Source organism: Micropterus salmoides, unplaced genomic scaffold, assembly GCF_014851395.1.
Source record: "Micropterus salmoides isolate LMB-PRFRI ecotype aquatic unplaced genomic scaffold, ASM1485139v1 Ms_hic_scaffold_14, whole genome shotgun sequence".
Classification (NCBI taxonomy): domain Eukaryota; kingdom Metazoa; phylum Chordata; class Actinopteri; order Centrarchiformes; family Centrarchidae; genus Micropterus; species Micropterus salmoides.
The window spans coordinates 2,950,112-2,972,978 of record NW_024040485.1 but is presented as its reverse complement, the minus strand read 5'-3'; the positions used below and the strand labels follow the sequence as shown (position 1 = coordinate 2,972,978).

Sequence of the window (22,867 nt, the reverse complement as noted above, 5' to 3'; positions counted from 1 at the left end):
CAACTCCGCCAGTGCCGACCAGCAACCCGGCTGGGAGAAACAACAAGCAGTAAGACCAAACCAAGGCATTCTGTAATCAGTGATGTCTAATAGTTTGTTAATAGATTATCTCTTAAAACTCATGGCTTGCGTTAATTAGCTGCCCGTGTGAATCAAATTCTCCCCACAATAGAACTCCACATTCTCATTGTTTACTCATTGTTTATTTCTTTGATGTATATTTAACCGCATTTATATTCCCCTTAGTTAGTTAATACATTTCAACGTAATCACAGGAATTGTGTGTGTGTATTGCTTAAGTCCAAGTCCCTGTCACAAGAATTTACCCCTTCGATATGAGACTGACTGAATGATTTAAGATAATTGAGCGATTATTAACTAACTGATCACTAGTGAATAATTGTATAATTATTAAAACGCTACCCAGAGATCCGGAGACTCTGGGTGAATTAAATCTCCAGTGGTGCCCCGCGAAACGAGAGCTGTATGAATTAATATTCTCTGAATATTAAAATTCATAATTTGTATTAATCCTCATAAGTTTATTAAGATCATAAGTAGACATGCTACAATACACTGCGGGTCCCCTTCCATGGATGTCGCCATGTTGCACTGCCATGTTTCTACAGTAGCCCAAACGGACAAACTGCTTTACAGAGCGCGTTTTGTCACTATGTTGAATACGCACAAGAAAAAGGAGTAGTAGTATTAGTAGTTGTAATCATCTGCTTTAGAGTAAGTAAGTAAGAAGAGCAGTGAAATTATATATATATATATATATATATATATATATATTTATTTATATATAAACAGGGTGCGAATTTGTGTGTGTGTGTGTATGTGTGTGTGTGTGTGTGTGGGGGGGGGGTGCGTGGGATTTCCCCCCTTCTGGTTTGTATATCCCTACCTCTGCTGAATAATTTTTATCCCCGGTTGGAACAAAATTTATCCCCCCCTCTGAGTGATCTACTTCAATAGCAACTTGTCACAAAACGCACGGTTCGTAGTTTTGTTAGGGTTAAATTATTTAGAAAATATGCTACTTTGGCTCTGACCCAGCTGCCTCTCCCTGTATCTCGGTATTTTCATGAGCTAAAAAAAACATCCCCATACACAAATCGCACCCTGCATATATCTATCTATATATATATATATATATAGATATATAGTGGTCACTACAGTGAACAGCTATTCGAAAGCCATTTCCTTGAATGGGCAGAGGTTCTGATAGTCTAGTTGCACATCAGCCACTACAATGGACACTAGTGTGTCATGCCACACACTGCCACCCTCTGTTAAGCCATTGTAAGTGCAACTTAAATTCGTCAAAACCAAGATGGCCGACAGACGATCGGAAACACTTGCTGTTTCTCAATACTGAGTTTGCCAAGATCGGACTTTTGTACTTTAAAGCTCAGACTTGGCAAGTTCAGCTCGGAAGTACAAACTCCCAGGAATGGGATCATGTAGTCCGTTATTCAGCAGTTGGAACAGCAGCGGACTATATCTATATATATCTATATATATATATATACCCAGGTCAAAAAGAAGTGCTCTTAAAGGTACTGAAAATATACTAGAAATTCACATAGTATGCATGTAGTACATTCATACTCCTAACATGCTACAAGTATATTAAAGATATATTCTCCTGAGCTTTAACATACTTCTCAAAAGTATACTTTGAATAAATTGGTAATAAATATATACTTAATTAAACTTTTAATAAATATGCTTAAATAAAAGTATATTTATCGTCTATTTATTAAAAATATATTTAACTCTTAGTAAATACTATTTACTTGTGTGTACTTTGTGGAAGTACATTGTTAAACAATTACACTTTTAGTGGGTTAAAATATATTGCCAAATATGCTTCATTGTGTAGGCTACTGCAAAATATTGTAATTATTTATGTAATTGCCGCATGTTTCAGCCTGATTTCCAGAAGTTTTATTTTTAAAACATATTTTTTTAACATTAAAATGTATTTTTCAAAAGCACATTTATATATTTTTCATTTCTTTTCTATCTTTTAATTAAATTTTTTCAGGTAAATAGCTAGTTGAGATCAGAGACCTCTTTCATAAGGGTAACATGGCCCAGAAGGAAGCAGCACCTGTTATTAACTTAACAAACAACAACATATAGAAATAAGCATACTTCAAATCACAATGTAATTATACTTGTTTCTGTTTGTAAACAGTGAACACATGTGTACATGGGGCGAAGTGTGCCCTCCAGCCCAGCCCACTAGCAGTGCATTCAATATGACCAATCAGAATCAAGGTTTTCAAATTGACGACCCAATCACACAGCGTGAAAGTCCGCTTCACGAAAGTTAACATGTGAACTGTCATTGAGAGAGGAAAGCTACTTTTGGCAAGAAATCATTTTGTTTCTCAGGTTTCCTTTGTTTTTCTTTACCGACCCGGACTTGGCGAAGGTGGTAACCACATAATAACAAAAGAACACAGAAGAGAAGAATATCAGCTCCCTGCAGAAGTTAAATGTAAAAAGAGCTAAAGAGGCATGCCTGGCAAGTTATAAGCAGGAGAGGACAGACACAGATACTGCCAAAAATCGTCTTTCTTGGTAAGTGTATTAGTGTTAGCAAGACAACACAATTGTGTAAGTTAACTAAAGTTGAGCTCCCTCTGGGTTTGAAAATATTTTCCTTGGTGGATAGCTCGGGTGTGCATTAGCTAATGCTAGCACGTGGATTAATATATTTGTTAGCTAATGTTAGTTAGCATTTTAATAGCTTCATAATCGAGACAGCAACTTTCGTCTGCCTTAAACAGTGTTGGGAGTAACACGTTACAAAAGAACAGTAATGTATTGCTTTTTGCTGTAAGGCAGTTTTTAATGTTACTAAAATTTCGGTAATATACAGTCTCAGTAACCTGTTGCTGGAATTTGATGCATGAGATTTTAACAAGGCAGGCTTGTTAAAAAAAAACAACAAAAAAACCCCAAGGCAGTCCTGTGCACGTGTGTGTATGAGCCCTCAATTCTGCTTTTGCACTGTTAAAATGACCAGTGAGGTCTTTATCAGAGTAAGAAATGCAACTATTATGTTGCTGTCTGTCTGCTAAATGTTCACGTCTTACCTTGTCCATGTTTACAGTAAGTTATTGGTCACTGTAATCATTATTCCTGCCCATAATGTCTCTAAAGACATCACCACAGTTTTTGTATAAATTAATTCTAAAGTTTAGCTGAAGCTACTATGAATCATCAGCTAAGCATCTTCATTAGACTAATCAAAAGTGGATATCTTCTAAAGGTAAACTGTTGAGATTTCTCTTCACTGCAGCCATGGAGGGGGTAATCATTACAGTGACCAATAACTCAGTTATAACAGCAATGTTAAAGTGTACACGCGTATGTGAGAATTGTTTAAGACAATAAAAATAATGTTTTTGTGTACTGCAATGCCTGACCACATGATATAATAGCTTGTGATGTTATGTAAAATACTGCTCAACTTTATTTTGTATGGTCATAGATCCTGTATTCAACTTTTAAAAGTTGAACCTACCCTTTGCCAACTTTAACCAACTTAATGCTAAACCCAGAACTGGAATGTCCTGCCTTAGCTCAAGAAAATTAAATGAAGAATAATAATAATAAAAATTTGCTATAAGAATAGAATTACAGTGTTCATAATGATACGCAAATGAAGAACTAAACTAGGTGGAAGTACTGGCCTAACTGAATATTTATTATATCTCATTTGCAACTGCATTTCTTTTCTTTTAGAGCTTCCTGGGATCGTTGCCTCACTCAGTGAGCTTAGAGGCCACGAAAACCTCAAAGGACCAGCTGGACCCTCACAAGCTTCACTGTTTTTGCTCTCACTATATGTCAACGGAGTCAGACTAAATAAACAAATATTCTTGTGAAAAAAGAATTTTATTTAAAATATTGTTATACATTAAGTAATTGGCTACTTTTGTACATCACAAATTGACTGCTGTGTTAATGTGAAATGACATGTAGACAGAACAGTTGTTAAGCAAGTCTGTATGTTTGTGTTATTTGTTGTACCTGTTCAATAACATTTTATCCTGTACGGCTCCTTGGCTGAATGTACAGTAGTGTTTATGTAATGTTTTTGATCATGTTGTAATGGAAGAACTGAGCATTAACTGGGAGGGGTCCCTTGTGGAAAACCATTTCACATGAACCTAAACAACATTATCAGAACAGCTAGACATGATGTCATAATGTGTTTCAGCAACTTTAAACAAAATAAAAATTCTGACAATGGTTGTTAATTAATTAGAGGTATTATTGCTTTGATATAGACAAAATATTTCCTTTTCCCTTCCACAGATGCTGTGTGATAAAGCAGTTTCCAAATCCCACAGTGTCTGCAGTCACAGAAAATGCAACGAGTCCTACTCAAAGATAATCGACCCTCCACTCCAAGAGTAAGGATTGTGACATTTTTCAGTTTCAGTTTGGTTCCACCATTTGTACTGTATGCTTGTGACGGAGTACCTTCACTACAGTTGAGTAAGCGCTTGGACTGCCGTACCAAGGAGCCTGGCTCTTTGGCGTTGCTGTCAAAGTTGCATGTTTGGTACCCTGTAGACCTGTGTTCAGATCTGGTGCGTGTGTTCACTCGCGCAGACTTCACTCGGTTACAAGTCGCGGAGGATATTTTACAAGCACAGACCAGGTAACGTAAAGCAACATTCTACACAGGGTGCAGATGTTGGTTTCGGCTGTTTGAGTTGTTTGATAGGCTGCACCATTAACAAGCAAGCGGCTTACCTGCTGCTGTGATAACTGACCACGGGTGGAAAAATATGGAAAAAAGCCGAATCCTCCCTCCACTGCTTGTTTGGTGCTGGAAGATGTGAATGCAGCACTACATACTATCCCTACTAAAGCCATAACCGAGACCAATGAGCTGATGTACGCCACAGAAACAGTGATCATACAGATGCTTGGCTATAAAATGAACACCACAAGCCACAAAGAGCATTACCCCCCATGGAGGAGAAGGCGAGAAGCCAAGATCAAGGCAACACAAAGAGAGGTTAGTCAGCTGAGCTACAGAAAGGTGCAAGGAAATGGCTACCTAAGAAATACAACAAGCTGTCGATACCTGAGGCTCTGGAGACTGCCAAACAAAGACATACCCCTCTGGCCACCCGCCTAAAGAGAGACAAGGGAGAAGCAGAAGCCAAGAGAATAAACCGGATGTTCTCCACCGAACCATCCAAAGTGTACTCTCAGTGACAGGGTAATAACACAAGATCAGATCCACCCAGGGCTGAGACTGAACAGTACAGGAAGAACATATGGGAGAAAGAGGCCTCCCACAACAGCAATGCTCAGTGGCTAGTGGATCTAAGAACAGATCACAGCAATCTCCCAGAACAAGATCCAGTAACCATTACAACGGCAGACATCCAAGAAAGAGTGGCAGGTATGAAGACCTGGACAGCACAAGGCCCTGACATGATCCACACCTACTGGCTGAAGAAACTAACGCCTGGCAGCACAAATGAGCCAACTGCTGATGGATGGGACCCACCCAGAATGGTTAACCCAAGGACGGACAGTTCTGATCATGAAGGATCCCCAGAAGGGAACAATCCCATCCAACTACCGGCCAATAACCTGCCTCTGCACAACATGGAAGCTCCTGTCAGGCATCATAGCGGCTAATATTAGTAGGCACATGGCTCAATACATGGACAGGGCCCAGAAGGGAATGGGCAGTAATACCAGGGGAGCCAAGCACCAGCTACTGGTTGATAGAGCGGTCACTCGAGACTGCAAGACCAGACAGACCAATCTGTGCACCGCCTGGATTGACTACAAGAAAGCCTATGACTCAATGCCATGTACATTGATACTGGAATGCTTGGAAATGTACAAGATCAACAGGACACTATTAGCTTTCATCAAGAACTCAGTTGGGGCTGTGGAAGACAAGTCTGGAAGCCAACTCAAAGCCAATTGCACAAGTCACCATCAAGTGCGGCATGTACTAAGGTGATGCACTATCCCCGCTGCTGTTCTGCATAGGCCTGAACCCCCTCAGCCAGATCATCACAAAGACTGGCTACGGATACCTGTTCCGAAGTGGAACAACCATCAGTCACCTCCTCTACATGGATGACATCAAGCTGTATGCCAGAAATTGACTCACTGATCCACACTACCAGGATCTACAGCAACGACATTGGAATGCCGTTCGGACTGGACAAGTGTGGTCGCATGGTATCAAAAAGAGGGAAGATGATCAGAAACGAGGGGACTGAACTACCAGAGGGCCACATTTCAGATGTTCAGGACAGCTACAATTACCTTGGGGTGGCGCAGGCTAACAGAAATCATGAGGAGGCAGCAAGGAAGTCCGCCACAGCCAAATACCTACAAAGAGTATAGCAGGTCCTAAAAAGTCAGCTGAATGGGAAGAACAAGATTCCGAGCCATCAACACATACTCCCTGCCAGTCATCAGACACCCTGCTGGTATAATAAACTGGCCAAGGGAGGAAATAGAGGCTACTGACATCAAGACAAGAAAGCTCCTCAAAATGCATGAAGGGTTTCACCCCAAATCCAGCACCCTGAGACTGTACATCAAGCGTAGCGAGGGAGGCTGAGGACTAGTGAGTGTCAAGACCACTGTCCAGGATGAAACGCCAAAGATCCAGGAGTACATCAGGAAGATGGCCCCCAAAGATGAAGAGCTTAGTGAATACCTCAGGCAGCAGAAACCCGAGGGTGAGGACATGAAGAACCTTCATGGAAGGACAAGCCGCTGCACGGCATGTACCACAGACAAATAGAAGAAGTGGCTGATATCAAGAAATCCTACCAGTGGCTGGAAAAGGCTGGACTAAAGGACAGCACAGAAGCACTAATCATGGCGGCACAAGAACAGGCACTCAGTACAAGATCAATAGAGGCTGGGGTCTACCACACCAGGCAGGACCCCAGGTGCAGACTGTGCAAGGAAGCCCCTGAGAGATCCTGTGGGACTCTGTTGAGATATCAACCCTCAACAGTCAGCTGAAGGACCCCAAAGGAGGGGGTGAACGGTTTGCTCCACTCCCAAGTGCTGCTTGGGCAGTTTCAGCCATAAAACATAGAGATAACAGAGTCTATACATGACTATTAAAATGACAATATTAACCTTGTCCAGAGAATAACCTCAACCTGAACCAGGCTGTGAGGACCTTACTGACCATAAAGGTGTCACCCCGACACTTCCCTAGAGACTAAGTTCATCCTAAACCAGCTTATCAGAACCCTTTTGAATAAAGGTCAAGAGACTCTCACACAGGGTAGCCATGGGAACCGTGCCTCCCTTTCTAATTACTCCAAACATCAAAGAACCCCTTCCTCAGTCTTGACTCTCTAACCCACCAAAGAGCCATTAATTTGGACCCTTAACATGCCCTCTTCCTTCTCACACAGATATGCGAAACTGATAAGAAAGACAGACGCCAGAGAAACACTACCTCAAATTCCTTTGTGTCGACAAATGAATATTGTCTCCTTATAAACTTGCCTCTTACCTTGTTTTAATTAAAGAATCTTTAAATTACTTAGTAGGTCTCTCCACTTCCATTTGAGTAGTTATAATACCATGTTGTCGTTGGTGTTGTTGTTGTTGAAAAGAAGAATCCATTAAGAAAGTTAATTTGCAGTGTTTTAATCTTCCTCAATACTGACTGATATTCTTTTAATTTGTTATACTAATGCCATGCTTCAACACCCTTTTATATATTTTCTTGTTAAAGAACATGTAACAGAAATATTATCATGTGTTAAATAATTAATTTCCCCAGCTCCTGAGCAAATGATTGTTTTGAAGAAATAATCAAAGTTATCTCAGTCTCCTCTCATGGGACCAGAGCCCCCCCAAGAGGACAAAATAAGTGTTACATCTAATGCGTCTCCCGCGCTTTAATGTATCACTCTGTATTTTATTGTGTATAATCTGATGCCATGTTTGTGTAAGTTGCTTATATTCTCTACGTAAGAATGTTTAACAGCCAATATTATCCAGGAAATGTTGAGTTAAGTTTCTTTCATCCTGAAAACCTGAAAATGTATTTTATCAAATGCTTAAAACTAAGAACGGTATAACTGTTTATGACATTTAAGGTTTCATTGTGGGAAAGCATTTGATTAAAATACGCTCAAATATAATAATACATATTAGAGGTAAAACAGAGTCTCAGAGGAGACGGAAAGCCCTCCCTCAGGGGAGACAAGGCCTCAGGGGAAACAAAGCCCCTCCCCCTGGGGGATACGCCCCAAACAACAAAAGCGCAGAGCCAAGCACGCTCGCTCTCATCTCTTGTCTTCTTCCTCAGTACCTCTTCAGCAGCTATTGGCATAGCGCCTGGCATTGCCGTGAAGATTTCTTTGTTCTTTTCAAGCCACAAGTCTCGCTCCCTTTCGTGGAAGTTATCTTTTTCTTTTGTTTGTTTGTAAAGTTAGCAGACCGTTTCAGTTGCGCAACTCTGAATTCAAGAACGGCCAATGGCTGAGTGTTTTTCTTCATCCAGACAAAGCGGAAGAACCCCTGGAAAAATCCCTAGCACAAAGCCAGGAATCAGGCAGCTAGCAGCAAACTCCTAACCAATTTTAACTGAATAATTATATAGAAAAACTCAATTTACCTTGAAGCCCATCATTTATTTCTTTTATGTATATTTAACCGCATTTATATTCACCTTTAGTTAGCTACTACGTGTTAGTTGGCAGGTTATAGGTAACGGAGGGAGGGGAATAATAACAGCACAGCAGAAGTTTCCTAAAAATAAACATGAGTCCCGCACCTCGAGTCCGAGTCGAGTCTGAAGTCTTTTGAAGACAAGTCTCAGGTCGAGTCTGAAATCACTGTGTGTGCAACTTAAGTCGGACTCGAGTCCCTATCTCTGTGCTCTGATAATGCTAATCCAACACATCTTTGTTTTAGCATGCTGATTCGACATTTGGACTTAAGAGCACATGAACACACACTGAAGTCGTAAGAATGACTTCACAACTCAGGAAATGGGAGCCATTGGTTGCAAATCACAACCCTCACCACTAGATGCCACTAAAACTTACACACTGAACCTTTAAGGAAGAGGATGAACCAATAAACTTACCCAAAGCCATTGAATACCAACACAGAGTTTACCTGAACTGATGGTGAGCTGCCACAGGCAAAATCTTTACCAACACAGAAAAACGGATGAGGATAAGTGTACAGCAGAAGGGAGGTGGCAGAGGAATGGGAAAAACGAGACAAGCTCTCCTTACAAAAAAGTCATGGAACGAGACTTATACCACTGTATTTGATACATATTTTCTTGTGCTTTCAGCTGCTCTCTTGTTTTGCTACTTTGATTCCTCAGCACAGATACGACTCCTTTCTGATTTTTCCTCAGTCCCTGACTGACAAACCTCATTATACACATTATACTGAGGGCAGACCTACACAGTCCCAGAATCATGGCTTAATGATTTTTTTTTCTTTCATTCTTTCCGTTTGCCCAGTTTGTCTCTTTGCTTTTGTCCTCACTGACCCATTTGAGCACTTTCAGGTACAGCCGCCGCTCAGCAAGACTCGACGATGGGCCTCCGGGGCTTGTTGCCTAGCAACAGGCAGCAAGCCGGCTTGTGTGGTAGTGGTGGTTTTATGTAACAGTGGGTTTGATGGTTGAATGTAGGGCGCTCAGTCTCCAGGGGGGTGGGGGGCTGGAGGGATGTTTGTGTCAGCGACCATGACCCCCCCCCCTCCCCATCCCCATCATGCATGGAGTGGATGAACAGTAGAGAGAAAGTGCACCCAGCATAAATAACTGACAACAGATTCCATCTCTCTCTGGATATGGACTGTCATCAAGTGTATGATTTAGGTAAAGTGGGTGTGTTTTCGTTTTCATGACTAATTTGCAGGCAGTGCTCACTTCTTTACTGCCATGCCTGCAACCAGATCACTATGTCAGCTATGCTGACACCAATTGCTGTTCATAGCACCTCTTAGCCCCAGCATTCATCTGTAGGTTCTGAGTCAAAGTGCCCCTTGGGGGGAAGTTTTTATTGTGTCAAATGTAAATGTTGTACATAAATTGACTGAAAGAACATAATAAAAATGATCTTTTCTGTTGAGCTACAGGATGGTTGGACATTGTATTATGAGAATTGCATTAGTGTTTCTGTCCTTCATACAACCCCCTCGTTCAATAGCCTTTCACTGAAACGAATACAGCCATGAAAACAGCTTTTCTAGGTTCTGCAAATAATTTACAAATTTCACATTTATGTTTTTTTTTTTAAATCATCATACAGAGAGTGATAAACGTAAACCTTATTTACAGTTAAAGGAGTCCTATGAATCTAGCTTTCAGTCAGTTAGCTGAGCTGCCCCCTCTACACACACACACACACACACACACACACACAACTGCTTCGAATGAATATTGTTGAATGGCAGTCAGTCTCAATGAGTCTAAATGCTTTTGCTTTTTCAAGGTTGTGTTTGTGTCTAGTGTTTGATTGTGTGTCTACATGTATTTGGGTGTTTATTGTTTAATGTGCATGTGTGTGCTTCTCCCTCCGCCTGTTGGACCAGATGGCGGTCAACTATTTGTGGTCAACTGAAGAGCATCACTGGCGGGATGGAGACAGTTGCCATGGCGAAAGTGACGTCTGATTCATATTCAAACAGCTTCAGATATTGTTAGTTTTTACTAGACTTTTAAGTGTTTTTAACAGATTTCACTAACAGATCCAGAAAGTAGCTCTCTGACTGATACTAAACTGTCTTGTAATTTATACATTAATTATTATAAGCAACAGGGGCCCTTGATGGTAGTTAGACAAGAGACTCATTATCCTGCCATAATTTGTTATGTACACAGTTCAATCAGGAAATGAACTGGTCTAGATGGCTTTCTGATCATGCAGTTTGCTGTTTGTGTACTGAAAGCCACAGGATGAACTCGTTATTATTTTGTGTTTCGTGTGTTTAAAGTGAAGCTGCAGTGGTGGATGTGAGACTTTTATTAGCTGGGAATAAATACTTGTCTCTGGTCTGGTGTTTCAACTTGGCTGCTTCATTTGAACCAGACATGAGGCTCTCCAGCTCTGAGGTAATAATTTGAGCTCAGCTGCGATGCCACAGGCTCTCTGCTGTGTTTGTGTAAGTGTGTGTGTGCGACAAAAGAGAAAACAAGGGAGTGTGGGTAAAACAATGTTTTACATTACAAGTCTATAAGCCAAGAAAGCAGCACAGTGAGGCTGTTATTACTTACCAGTTCAATCAGGTGAGAGGGTGAAGAGCAATGCTGAAGATCTGGATGGATGATATGTGCAGGACCTCTGATGAGCTCAGTGGTAGGACCCCTAGGTGCTGGACGTGATGGAGAACTTGAGGTGAATGGGGTGGAGCAGGGTGGCATTGATCTGACACTGAAATGACAGCTGATTGACTGAAAACGGGATTGGTTTAACTGAAAGAGTGAATGCCTTCAGAGGGAGAGAGAAAATAAATGAATAGCATTATTGTTTAAATGAAATGTGAGAGAGTTGTGCCCCGGGTTGAATAGGAAGGGATGATGGGGTGAAGGGAAGAGGGATGAAGGGAAGAAAGGGTAAGGGGTGAGTGGATGAAGGGTAGGGAAAGGGAGGGTGGGTCGAGCAAACAGAGACGGAGGAGGCCGGTTGAATAGCTCGGGTGTAGATATACTTGTAAGCTGATTAGAGGTGTGGTTTTAGGCGTGGCCCTGCTCCTGAACCTAAGTTAACCAATTAACTTCATATGTCTCCTTTTAGTTTGGGTTGGTCTTCATCAGCTCCTAAGAAAAATGTCTTGCTACATAGCTGCCAAATGTTGACCACATAACTTCGTCTGCTGTTTTGTAACTTCTGGTGTCAACAACAAAGATGACTATGCATAGTTTCAAACAATCTGCCGTATCACTTGTCCTGAAAACCATGCATGATATGAAGCCTAGTTCTTCTTTTCTCCAGTACAGTTTGTTCTGACATACTGAGTATGTGCTGGGTATTTTAACTAGCCAACAGGAAAAAGCCATTAGAAAAATGGATTTGACAGCGTTGTGTTTGTGGTCAGTCGGGTCAGAGACCTCTGGGAGAAGAAATAAACCGAACACACAAGGAGCTCGGCCTCAACTTCGACCTCTGACCCCCTGGGGCCAAAGCTGCCTGGATAATAAAACCCATTAGACCCTATCCGGTTGTTGTGGTCTGTCCTGTACAGCTCATGTTGATAGCACTTTAGCAGAGTTGCTGTTTTTTTTTATTACTAACTGAATGGAAATTCCTTAAAATAAAAAAAGCCTAAATGTCTCAAATGTTTTTTTGCATGGCAAGCTTTAAAAAAACAGGGCCAAACTTGAAAGAGAGACGCTCTAATATAAACAGCCTGACATTTCTACTTTTGCTGTAGACAAAACAGTCATGTCTTGCTAACAGTTCTGTTACAGGCCTTCACACACAAGACAGACCAGAAAGTGGGGTATACATAACTCACCCACCATAGTGGTGGATAACAACACCACTGGGTCACCTGTGTCTCCCAGAAATTGTTTTTATATAGCACTAATTTGTTTTGCTAATTATAGCTTATTGGGGTGTAATTGCTGCCAAGATTATGTTCTCTGGCAACAACTTGAAAAATTCCCTCACACAATTTTTTAGGATAAGAAGCACCACATTTATGTCAGACATGCAAATCTCAGGGAGCTGGCCAGGGAGTATACTTTGGTTAAAGCTGGAGTGCAGGACTTTTACATATAAATAAACATCCGTTCAGGCCCTCCCCAAACAAGTTCACACAATGCTTAGTCTACCAGCGCCAGGTAAATCTCTGTGTATTCAGTATACCAGAGTCTTTGGTGACTGGAGACACTGGAGGGCTGGTAGTGACGTTTAATGCCAAACAGCAATGGAAAAAATGGCATTTTAGCTGGTGCCATTTACATTTTATTTTCAAAGTTTCAGAACTTCTTGAGCCATTGTCATGTACTATGTTAAATACTGTTTTGTACTGTTTTGGATTAAACTGCTTTGTCAAAGATACATCGAGGTGTTTTGGATTGTTTATATTCAAAATGCAATTATGAGGCTGCTTTACAGCTTATGTTTCTATTCAGTCTGCAGAATAATTTTCTCACAGGTCTAACATCTGAAATCTAAAAAGCTTCATCTGCTAACCGTCCCTCACACACACACACACACACACACACACACACACACACACACACTATACCCCCAACATGCCAATGGTTGCCATGGCAACTCCATTCTCCACATCTCTGCCTCTCCCGTTGTTACCTCCTCCTCCTCTTCCTCCTTCATGTCCAACAGAAAATCCATACAAGGGAGGGAAACAAGAGAAATACAATCAATTTCTCCCGAACACACAGTGTTTGTGTTTGTCACCATCGTGGTGACTGGATGCCCTGAATTGTTCAGTTTGATTTGCTGATTTATTCATCAGTGATGTCTTTTTTTAGAGATGCCTATTTGAGGCAGATAGAGTGGGAGGAAAATTAAAGCGGCACTATGAAACTTTTAACAAATAAAAATGACAATAAGTCAAAGTAATGGGGAATTATTAGTTGCTGTAATAAGATAAGCCTTTTCGTGTTTGTCTGAAATTGACTTTAAGATGATTGTTGTGGGTGTCTAATATTTCCTGCAGGCGTGGCCACCTGTGAGGTTTACCAAAAAGAGTAGATGGTGAAGAAATATGTAGATGGACATTCAGCTATTGTTTTGGTTTGCTTGTTAGCATGGTTGAGACATGACAGCTCTTATCATTTGAGTGATCATTAGCTTCATGAGTTAGCACAAGCTGACCGGAATGCTAACTGAAATCCATAATAGAAAACTGGCTGGTGAAGACTTGAGCATCTGCATGTAGTATGGTGAAAGGTAGATACAGGTATCTCACAAAAATGAGCACACCCCTCACAAGTTTGTAAATATTTGATTAGATCTTTTCATGTGACAACACATAAGAAATGACACTGGTCTCACGTTGCAATTCGATTACGGTTATCAGGTCAACGATTCGATCCGATTTGATATCTCGATGCATAACAATGCATCACGATGCATCACCTCAAGGGTGGGAATTTCTAGGCACCTCATTACGATTATTAGTGCTACAATGCAATTGTAAAATAAATAGGATAAAGATGTATTTTTCTCACTGTTTGACAACTTGGTATTTTCAAAACAAAGTATTTGTGACAATCCAAACGTATAGGTAGTAATGAAATGCAGATATTTAATGTTACTTCATAACATTAAAAACTCATTAACGTTAGCTGCGCATTGATTTTATTGATCATTTTGAAGTTTAGTGGCAGCAGTCATTCAATCAACAACTGCCTGTCTGTGCCGAACAGGGAGAACCACACGTCTCCATTGTGTGCACAACACAGACGGTCCGGAGCTGCACTTCTGAGTTCTGCCTTTTTCGTTCTGTCAACATTATGTCATCAGTTAACCTCCAGATAATCGATTATTGACATTTGTGAATCGATTCATAATTGTCCAAGATGAATCTAAAAATCAGTTACTCTCCACACCCCTAGTGTATAGCTTGTATAATGTGTACATTTGCTGTCTCCTCAAAAGAACACATCACACAGCCATTAATGTGTAAATTGCTGTCAACAAAAGTGAGTAAACCCCTAAGTGAAAATGTCCTCACTTTTGTGAGATACTGTATGTTGAGGCTGATGTGGTTTGAAACTGGCAGCAGCACCTCTAAGTAGTTTTTAGGTTTATAGAGTCCTTCACCGCACTTAAAGACTTGCAGACTTAACAGGCTCCTATTAAGTCCACAATTCGAAATCCACAATTCATCAAGTCCTTAAGGGGGCTCATGCAAACTTGCAAACTTTTAGAGAGCCTGCTTCACCCACAATTCATTACAATACAGATATGACACTAATAATTTTAATGGAATACACACAAACATAAAACCTATACTTGTTTTAAATTTTCACAAGACGTTACTTGCATCATGTAGAAACAATATTTAACCTTACAATATTGTGTGTGAGAAATGTGTAAAGAAAAAAGATTAAAATACATTTTGAAAAAAGTGATGCGATAAAAGCTATGAAATGCAGGAACAGTGAGTACAGCACAGTACATGTACCTGAAGTGTGGAGGGCGGGCATTTGGTAAAGTGTGGTTTACTATGCACATTCTGTCCTTACCCAGGTAAATTGGTATTTACTACATAATGTGGTATTAGTAGTTGAAACTTTTAAGGTCTAAACAGAACACAAATGGGAGCACAGGTACTTGCGTATCATAACTTGGTTTCATTCATATCCATAAAATCAACACTCTCAATTTTTTTCAATACTTTTAGATGCAATCCCTGTTATCTAAACACCTAATCTCACTCTTCGTCATGCCTTCAAACTGCACACAGATATAAATCAGACTAGGCGGATCATGGCTTGAGTTTGTCTAACTCTTGAAATTAAGAAACATGGAATATATCATATCTCTTTTTTTCATTCTTTATCAATGGAAGGTTATACTGTAACCAGCAATGAAGAGGTCAGATGTCACAGCACCATGACAACCAATGAGAGTGAAGGACCCTCCTCGGTGTCTGACTGCAGGAGTCTGACTGAGCATTGTCTGCCATCTAGTGGGTGTGTGTACACATTGCAGGAGGTTGGTGTTGAGTTACTGAGCTCTCCTCTCCACCTCTGTGTGCATGAGGACTAGAATGCTTTCCCACTTAAAAAGCAATATCACTGTTTTACACATTACCAACAGTTTTCTGTCTGTTTTCTTCCAGAGGAGGAAGAAGCATTGAGATATTTAGTCAGTAAAAGTCCTGCAATAAACAAATAAACAATACCATCATTTATTAGTTGATTTATATTTTGTATTAATAACCTGAATCTAAGTAACTAGTAACTAAAGTATCAAATAAATGTAATGAGTTAAAAGTGCAATATTTGCCTCCAAAATGTAGTAGATTAAAAGTAATAAAAGCAACATAAAATGTAAATACCGAGGTGATACAGGTAAGTACACTAGTTAAGTAAATATTCTTGTTACGTTCCACACTGGTTATTTCAGGTATCAGGTCTAGAACAGGATTTTAAATCAAAACCTGTAGGCTACTGTATATTACCAAAACTGCTGCTTCATAAGCAGTAGGCTTTTCTAAGCTACATAAGCTCTCACGCACAAAACTACATGAAATACTGGATTGGAATATTTATCAGAATAGTGACAACAAACATGAAGTCTGGATGCTAACATGTTTAACTTTAATTAATTGTGTCATTATACCAGTGAGAACATGTTGGAGACTAAAAACAGAGAAGTTACGATCTTTTTAAAGGGATATTTTTCTCTCTGCAGATTCATGAAGATTAATTTTATGATGGGAAGAGATGAGGTTAATTTGGAGAAACACCTATGACCATGGAGATGTGGAATCAAATCCCAGACAAAGGAAATCTCATACAAACAGGAATGACATCACAAAACAAGTGTTATTTAAAGCAAAGAACTAGAAGTGGGACTAGATGAAAAAAACAGGCGCAAAAAGAAACCTGAAAAACAAAAAGCTGAGAAAAACATGAATGTACAAATACACAACACTGTATACACACTAAACACACTATAACTGTTTCAGTGCTCAATTAAACACAATTTTCATTGTGTAAAAAAGTTACATGGTCAACTTTAGAAATTAATTACATGTGAATTAATGTTTTTTCAACTCATCATGGCAAATACTGCAGAAAGTCATCTAACTTATTTTCATTCCTAAAGAAGCCACGTCATTGACTGATAAATATCACTCTCTTCAGTCTAGTTCTATCCTTGAAAATGTGATATATTCGTGTTAAAATCAGTGGGAACAGTAAATCAATCGTGTCTGCAGCTGAACTGTACAGATGATCAGGTCTGATTCTAATAATGTACCATCAGCTTACTCAGTCAGAGCCCAGATGGTTTGGGATCATCCAGCAGGTGTCTGGCTTCATTTCCAGCTCCTCCTCTTCACGCTAATCTGACGATGTGATTCATCAAAACCTTCTCAAGAAGAAGACGAAGAAGACAGAGTTCGTTTTCTGGTGTGGAAATGAAAGCGGCTGTTTTTAACTGCAGTCAGACATGAAGCTCTCACAGCTCTGATTCGTCTCTTTTCTGCATCCAAGTTAAAATCAACAGAAAGCTCAACAGCCTCATAAGATGTTCTCAAGTTCTTTTTATAGGATGTATTACACGAGGTGTCAGGCTCCTTTGATTCTTTAATATACAGTCCTGAGGTGAAAATATATTTTCATGGAAAATAACGGCGTAACTGAACTCTGATCTGGACTGTTCAACAACCTGAATGTATTTTTTGTCTCGCGTGTTGTTGCAACAGCTGATTTTCAAGCCCTTCGCAGGATCACATAGCAGTATGTAGTAGGGCTGCAATGATGATTATTTTCATTGTGGATTAATCTGTGGATTAGTTTTTCAATAAATCACTTGAAAATGTAAATCAGTGTTTCCCAAAGCCCAAGATAATGTCTTAAATTGTTTTCTTCACAACCCAAAGATGTTAAGTTTACTGTCATAGAGGAGTAAAGAAACCAGGAAATATTCAGATTTAAGAAGAAGCTGGAATCAGAGAATATTGATTCTGAACTGATAAATCGATATACATCATCTAATTACTGAAATACGCCGACATCTTTAGACAACATTAAAACATATTTTTATTAACTCAAAGCTTATTTATAAAGAAAAATGTGTATAGACTGACTGCCATGATAAAAGTGTAATTTCTGTTAGTGTCTAACTGCAGGCTGATATTTTAGACTGTGTTTAAAAACGGTAAATAATATTAAGGAATTGGTGAAATCATATAATCACTTCCCAATACAACCTTCTTAATTCTGAGACAAGTTGTGCAAATGAGACAAAATAAAGGCAACCAGACACATGGCTTATATAAAAAATTAGACGCCATTTTATTGTGTTCTCATATATAAAAGAAATACAAAAAAGAAACATCGACACCGGGCGAGGGAAAGAGCGGGACAGGGTTTCTGGGTTTTGGGAGGGGGTGGGTCGGTGGCCTGGCGACATAAAAAGCGGAAGTGGAAACGACAGGAGGAACGTCAGACAGTCCGAGGGAACAGACATCGAACAGATGAGGGTGGATGAAAACAGAACGCAGCGGTTCCGTCCAGCCCCTCCCTCCCTACCCCACCACCACCTCCTCATCCTCCTCCACCTCCTTCTTCAGGAGCAAAGTGGAGTTTCAGTTCTACTAACATTCATCAAAAGCAGAGCTGTTTCAGGACGCAGGAATAATCTCATTGGTTGAGTAAATCCTGAGCGGTAACGAGCCAGAGAAACCTTTTCAGAGCACATTTAAGCTAACTGGCAAGAAAAGTGAAAAGAAGTAACTTTGGTGAAATTATGCAAGTGGCTTTGTTCATTCATACGGGACATTCATGATGTTAAAAGGGCCACAAAATAGTTCTGAAAGCCAATGTGTTAGCTAAGCTAAGGCTAACCCACTAATTAACTTCAAAAGGTGAGATGGTTTATGTTCAATAACCAACTCATCATTCAACTCATGTAGAAAGTTTTTCCCCAGGGATCCTGCCTTTACCTGGCTGTAGGATTAAAGTGAACAAAGTTTCTGTTTACATTCAGCGTTGCTCACTAAAACACTAACACACTTCCTTACAAGACATTTGGAAAGTTGATATTTCGAAAGTTTGAAACCTGAATTGTTTCCATACATGGATATTAGCTGGCAGTCTTCTTCATTGCCTTTGTTGGTGCATTACTGTGTTTCTTACTGCAACCTGTAGATCAATGGAATAGTGTGAGACCATTACCAGGACTGTGTATCACCTCACACCTCCATTTTAAGATTTCACTAATCACAGCACACACCATACTTGCTACTCACGCACGAGCATATTAGAGCACTATGCTCTAAAAAGTAGCGATGACTGGTCAGTTGTTTTCCCAATCACAGATATGGGCGCCCATTCAGAGGTCTGAAACCAGATGAAGCTTTCAGTACTGGAATGCTAAAAGTACTACAACTCCTGAAGAACTTTCCTAATGTTACTTAGCCAGAAAGTCAGTGTGTGAAGCTGCACCAGCTGAAGTTTAACTCAACCACTGGAATCTATTTTGCCCGAAGAGCAGCTCTGCCTCTGAGAAATTTGAGTGGAACTAAAACTCCAGTCTGCTCTTCAGGACAACTCAGTCTTATCAGCTGCTTCAGTGTGATGCCCCCCTCCCACCTCGGAGCCACCGGGAGCTAACAACGTCCTCCGGTTGTAGTGGTGGTGGCCCTTCATGATGCCCGAGTTGTTGTTCTCATTGAGGATCTGCTTTTGCTTCTGCCTGTTGAGTGACTGCACCAGGCCGAGCACCACGGCAGCCAGCGAGTACTGGCCGGTGATTTTGCGCGGCTGCAGGATGAGCGGGTTGGGCTGCACCCGGCCCAGCAAGAAGTGTGTTCGGATCTTGCCCTCTTGCTCGCTGATGCCCTTCACGTAGATTTCGCCGCGGTACTCAAAGGCGAAGCCGCGCTCCTTCAGGATCAGATAGGTCTCCTCGTGCACCTGGATCTTGCCGCTGACCCCCGTGCTGTCCATCCTGCTGGCCAGGTTCACCGTCTTCCCCCAGATGTCGTACTGAGGCTTCTTGGCACCGATCACACCCGCCACCACCGAGCCATGGGCCAAACCTGCCAGAGACACACAGGTGATCAGTTGTCACAACTCTCGAGAGGATGCTCACTTCTCCTAGACCCTTGTTTTCATTTTTAAGGATTTTCATTGAAAAATACAAATTATTATAATTACTGTAATTTTCTTTAAAGATTATATATATATATATATACAGTTACAGTTCAAAGGGCTGGGTGCTGAGGATGAGTCAGAAGTCAGTTTTTGTACCTTGTCTGGTGTATGAGAGGAAGTGGAAGACATGTAGTCGGGAGGGAAAGATTTCAGAATGACACGGAGCTCTTACCGATTCTCAGCTCAAAGTTGTTGAATGAGTGCTTGTTGATCTCCTGGATGCTCTCGTTGAGGGCGATGGCAAAATCAGCCAGCGCACACAGATGACCCCACTTATCTTCACATTGCTGTGGGAGGCAGAGGAGAACAGAAGAAGAGTCTGAGTCAGCTGAACGCCGGGAATCGGCTGTCGTGAGGACCAGCTGGAGGACAGATGTCAGAGATGAAACTGGAAATTTGTCAGTTGAGGGGTGAGGGATCAAGTGTGTCGACGTGTCAGAGGAAAAACATTTCCAGCCTGGCGGTGGGAACTGCTGCTCATCAGTAGCACGTACAGTCCAGGTGTCACTGTGGTGGACGTGGAAGTCACTGATGTATTATTTTGGGTGCATATCCGAGTATACAATGGTACTTTTACTGTGTGTTTATTTTTACTTCTACTACTAGATATATATTATACTAGATTATTGAGTCATTTTCAGAGTATTTTATTCATGAGATTTGGTTCGGTCCCATCTGCTGTGACGGCAGTATCTCAGCTTCTGGTGGATTTGCGCCTCGACATCACAGTATGGCAATGGCTAAGTGCAAAGCCTAAACCAGTGTTAGCACGAGGGCTTTGTATGCCACCTTTGTAAAAACCCACATGCATGGTATCCCTTTTTTCAGAACAAACTCAGCTATAGGTCTGACTTGTCATTTTGGAAATTTAAGTATAAAGCACATTCAAGAAAATTGACAAAAAATAATAATAATCACCTGGAGGTTTTTAAAAAATTTTGTTTTCATATTTATACACACAAATACTGTAAGAGTAAGAGTAACAGTTGTGTGCCCTTTTCATTAAAAGTCCATGGTATGTATGCAATGATAAATAACTGAAAATATTAATAATTAAGAATTTTCTTTCACCCCACATCAGCACTTTCTACTTGTATGATATGTAAATAAAGTTGTGTTACTATAAAATAACATGCTGAGTGTATTCACAGATGAAGATGGGCTCCAGAGGTTTAAGTGAAAAAGGTGTTTATGCAGAAAAAAAAACATGTTAATATTAATGATTAATGAAAAGTTGTTGAAAGGTATTGTGTTAGCATTTTTACTGAAATGTATCATGTTGGCTAAAGTACTAAAAAAAAATCAAACAATTCCCAGCCCCTTACAACCTCTCAACACATGGAGGCTCGATACTTGATACTTGAGACCATGAGACCGTTTTTTCCCCTCCCTTCCTACATGTTTTTAATGGCAGAAGAAACTGTTGATTTTGAAGACAATATGGAGCAAATTAAAAATGGCTTAGAAATCTGCAATAATATAAATTAAGTTATATATAACTAAAGTTCACGCCTCTGTCTCTCACTAGTTCAACCACCGGCGCCTCATTCAGTTCCTCACATTGCCGTGGTCTGGTGTTAGTGAACAAGCCCAGTCTGAAAAGGTATAACACGTCAAATGAGCAGATGAAATCCACCATTAGGCTTCCATCTGAGACGTTTGGAAAATTATAAACAAGTCTATCTAATCAAATCTATCTGTCAAATTAGCAATTGCTGCTTGTGTCTTGTGAGCCTTGTTGAAGGGGGGTTGCCAGATAAAGAAATAACACTGCAGGTGACCATCAACCCACACCACACAAAGCACCACATGATATGCCTTCCTTGGTGCTCACACTGGTACTGCATGAAGTTAAAATGAACATGGAGGATCTGACCTGTTTTTCAGGCGAAAGACCAGAGACGGCCATGTAGGTGCTGCCAATCGTCTTGATCTTCTCGATGTCCTGGAAGCGTTCCTCACCAAGCAACTGTGACAATTGATACAATGAGAGATTTCCAACATTTAAGTGTTTACTTTTCTGATTTAAAAAAACTTTTGCTAAACAAAATGAATCCAGTTAGATTCCAACATTTGATCTGGATTTTACATGACTCAAGAATTCCCACTTGACTAGAAAAACTAAATCAAAGTTTTATGCCAGCTCAGTTTTCCTGACAAAACACCAAATGATTTATAATTTTTACAAAACTGTAATTTTTTAAGCATTTCTGAATTTGATCTTAAGCATGACAAGGTTTTAATCAATGAAAATATTGACACACAAACTACTGGTAAATGTTTGGTGTTCATATGCAGCAGCCATATATAAATGCAGCACACATAGTGGATGAATTGTTGAGCACTAACATGGCCTCTATCATCTCCAGGATAAAAGATAGAATAGAGTGAAACAATGAGCCCCAGCAACAGAAAGAGAAAGGGACAACACTACAACACTGTGACAGACGCAGATTGTAAAAGAAATGAGATGTTTCAAATAGATATACAAGAACTTATGATTAAAATATTCCATTTGAGATCCTTACACCTGATGATTAACTGCTTGTTATTGTCTCCTTAAAAGTGCCATTCTGATCGTATTGTCTGCTTCTAATATTAAGAGTCTGAAAAGGTTCTCAGTCATCCAGGTCATAGTTATGCAAGGAAGGTTAAAATCAAGGGCAACTGGACTCCTAGATCCTAGAAGACATTCCGTCTCTCATCCAAGAGACTTTGTCAGTTCTGACTGACTGTTAGGGAAACTCAGTCGACCATAGTCGTCATGTTTGTTAGAGACACCTGAGGCCACGTCTGAACGACCATAGCTGGCATCTTCACCTGAGGCCAAAAGTGAACGTTTGTTTATTTTCCTGGGAAGTGATGACAGGACAGCATTATAAAGGGATGAGTGACAAAATGTCTTTTAGTATCTTCAACCAAGTCTAGCTGCCCTTGATTTTAACCTTCCTTAGATAATATTATGAATCACTCTGCCATCTC

General features: G+C 40.3%; 1 protein-coding gene across 2 annotated transcripts in view; it reads right to left on the bottom strand.

The window, feature by feature from the left end:
- Positions 1 to 18,282: 18,282 nt before the first annotated feature.
- adcy8 (adenylate cyclase 8 (brain)) overlaps positions 18,283 to 22,867 on the bottom strand; it is a 100,383-nt gene continuing 95,798 nt past the window's right edge. For both annotated transcript variants that reach the window (XM_038717232.1, XM_038717231.1), the window contains 3 exons: positions 21,762 to 21,854; positions 20,058 to 20,172; positions 18,283 to 19,770 (listed from right to left, as the gene is read on the bottom strand). In XM_038717232.1, coding sequence (XP_038573160.1) covers positions 19,271 to 19,770; positions 20,058 to 20,172; positions 21,762 to 21,854 — 708 coding nt within the window. In that variant the 3' untranslated portion in view covers positions 18,283 to 19,270. The remainder of the gene's footprint in view (positions 19,771 to 20,057; positions 20,173 to 21,761; positions 21,855 to 22,867) is intronic.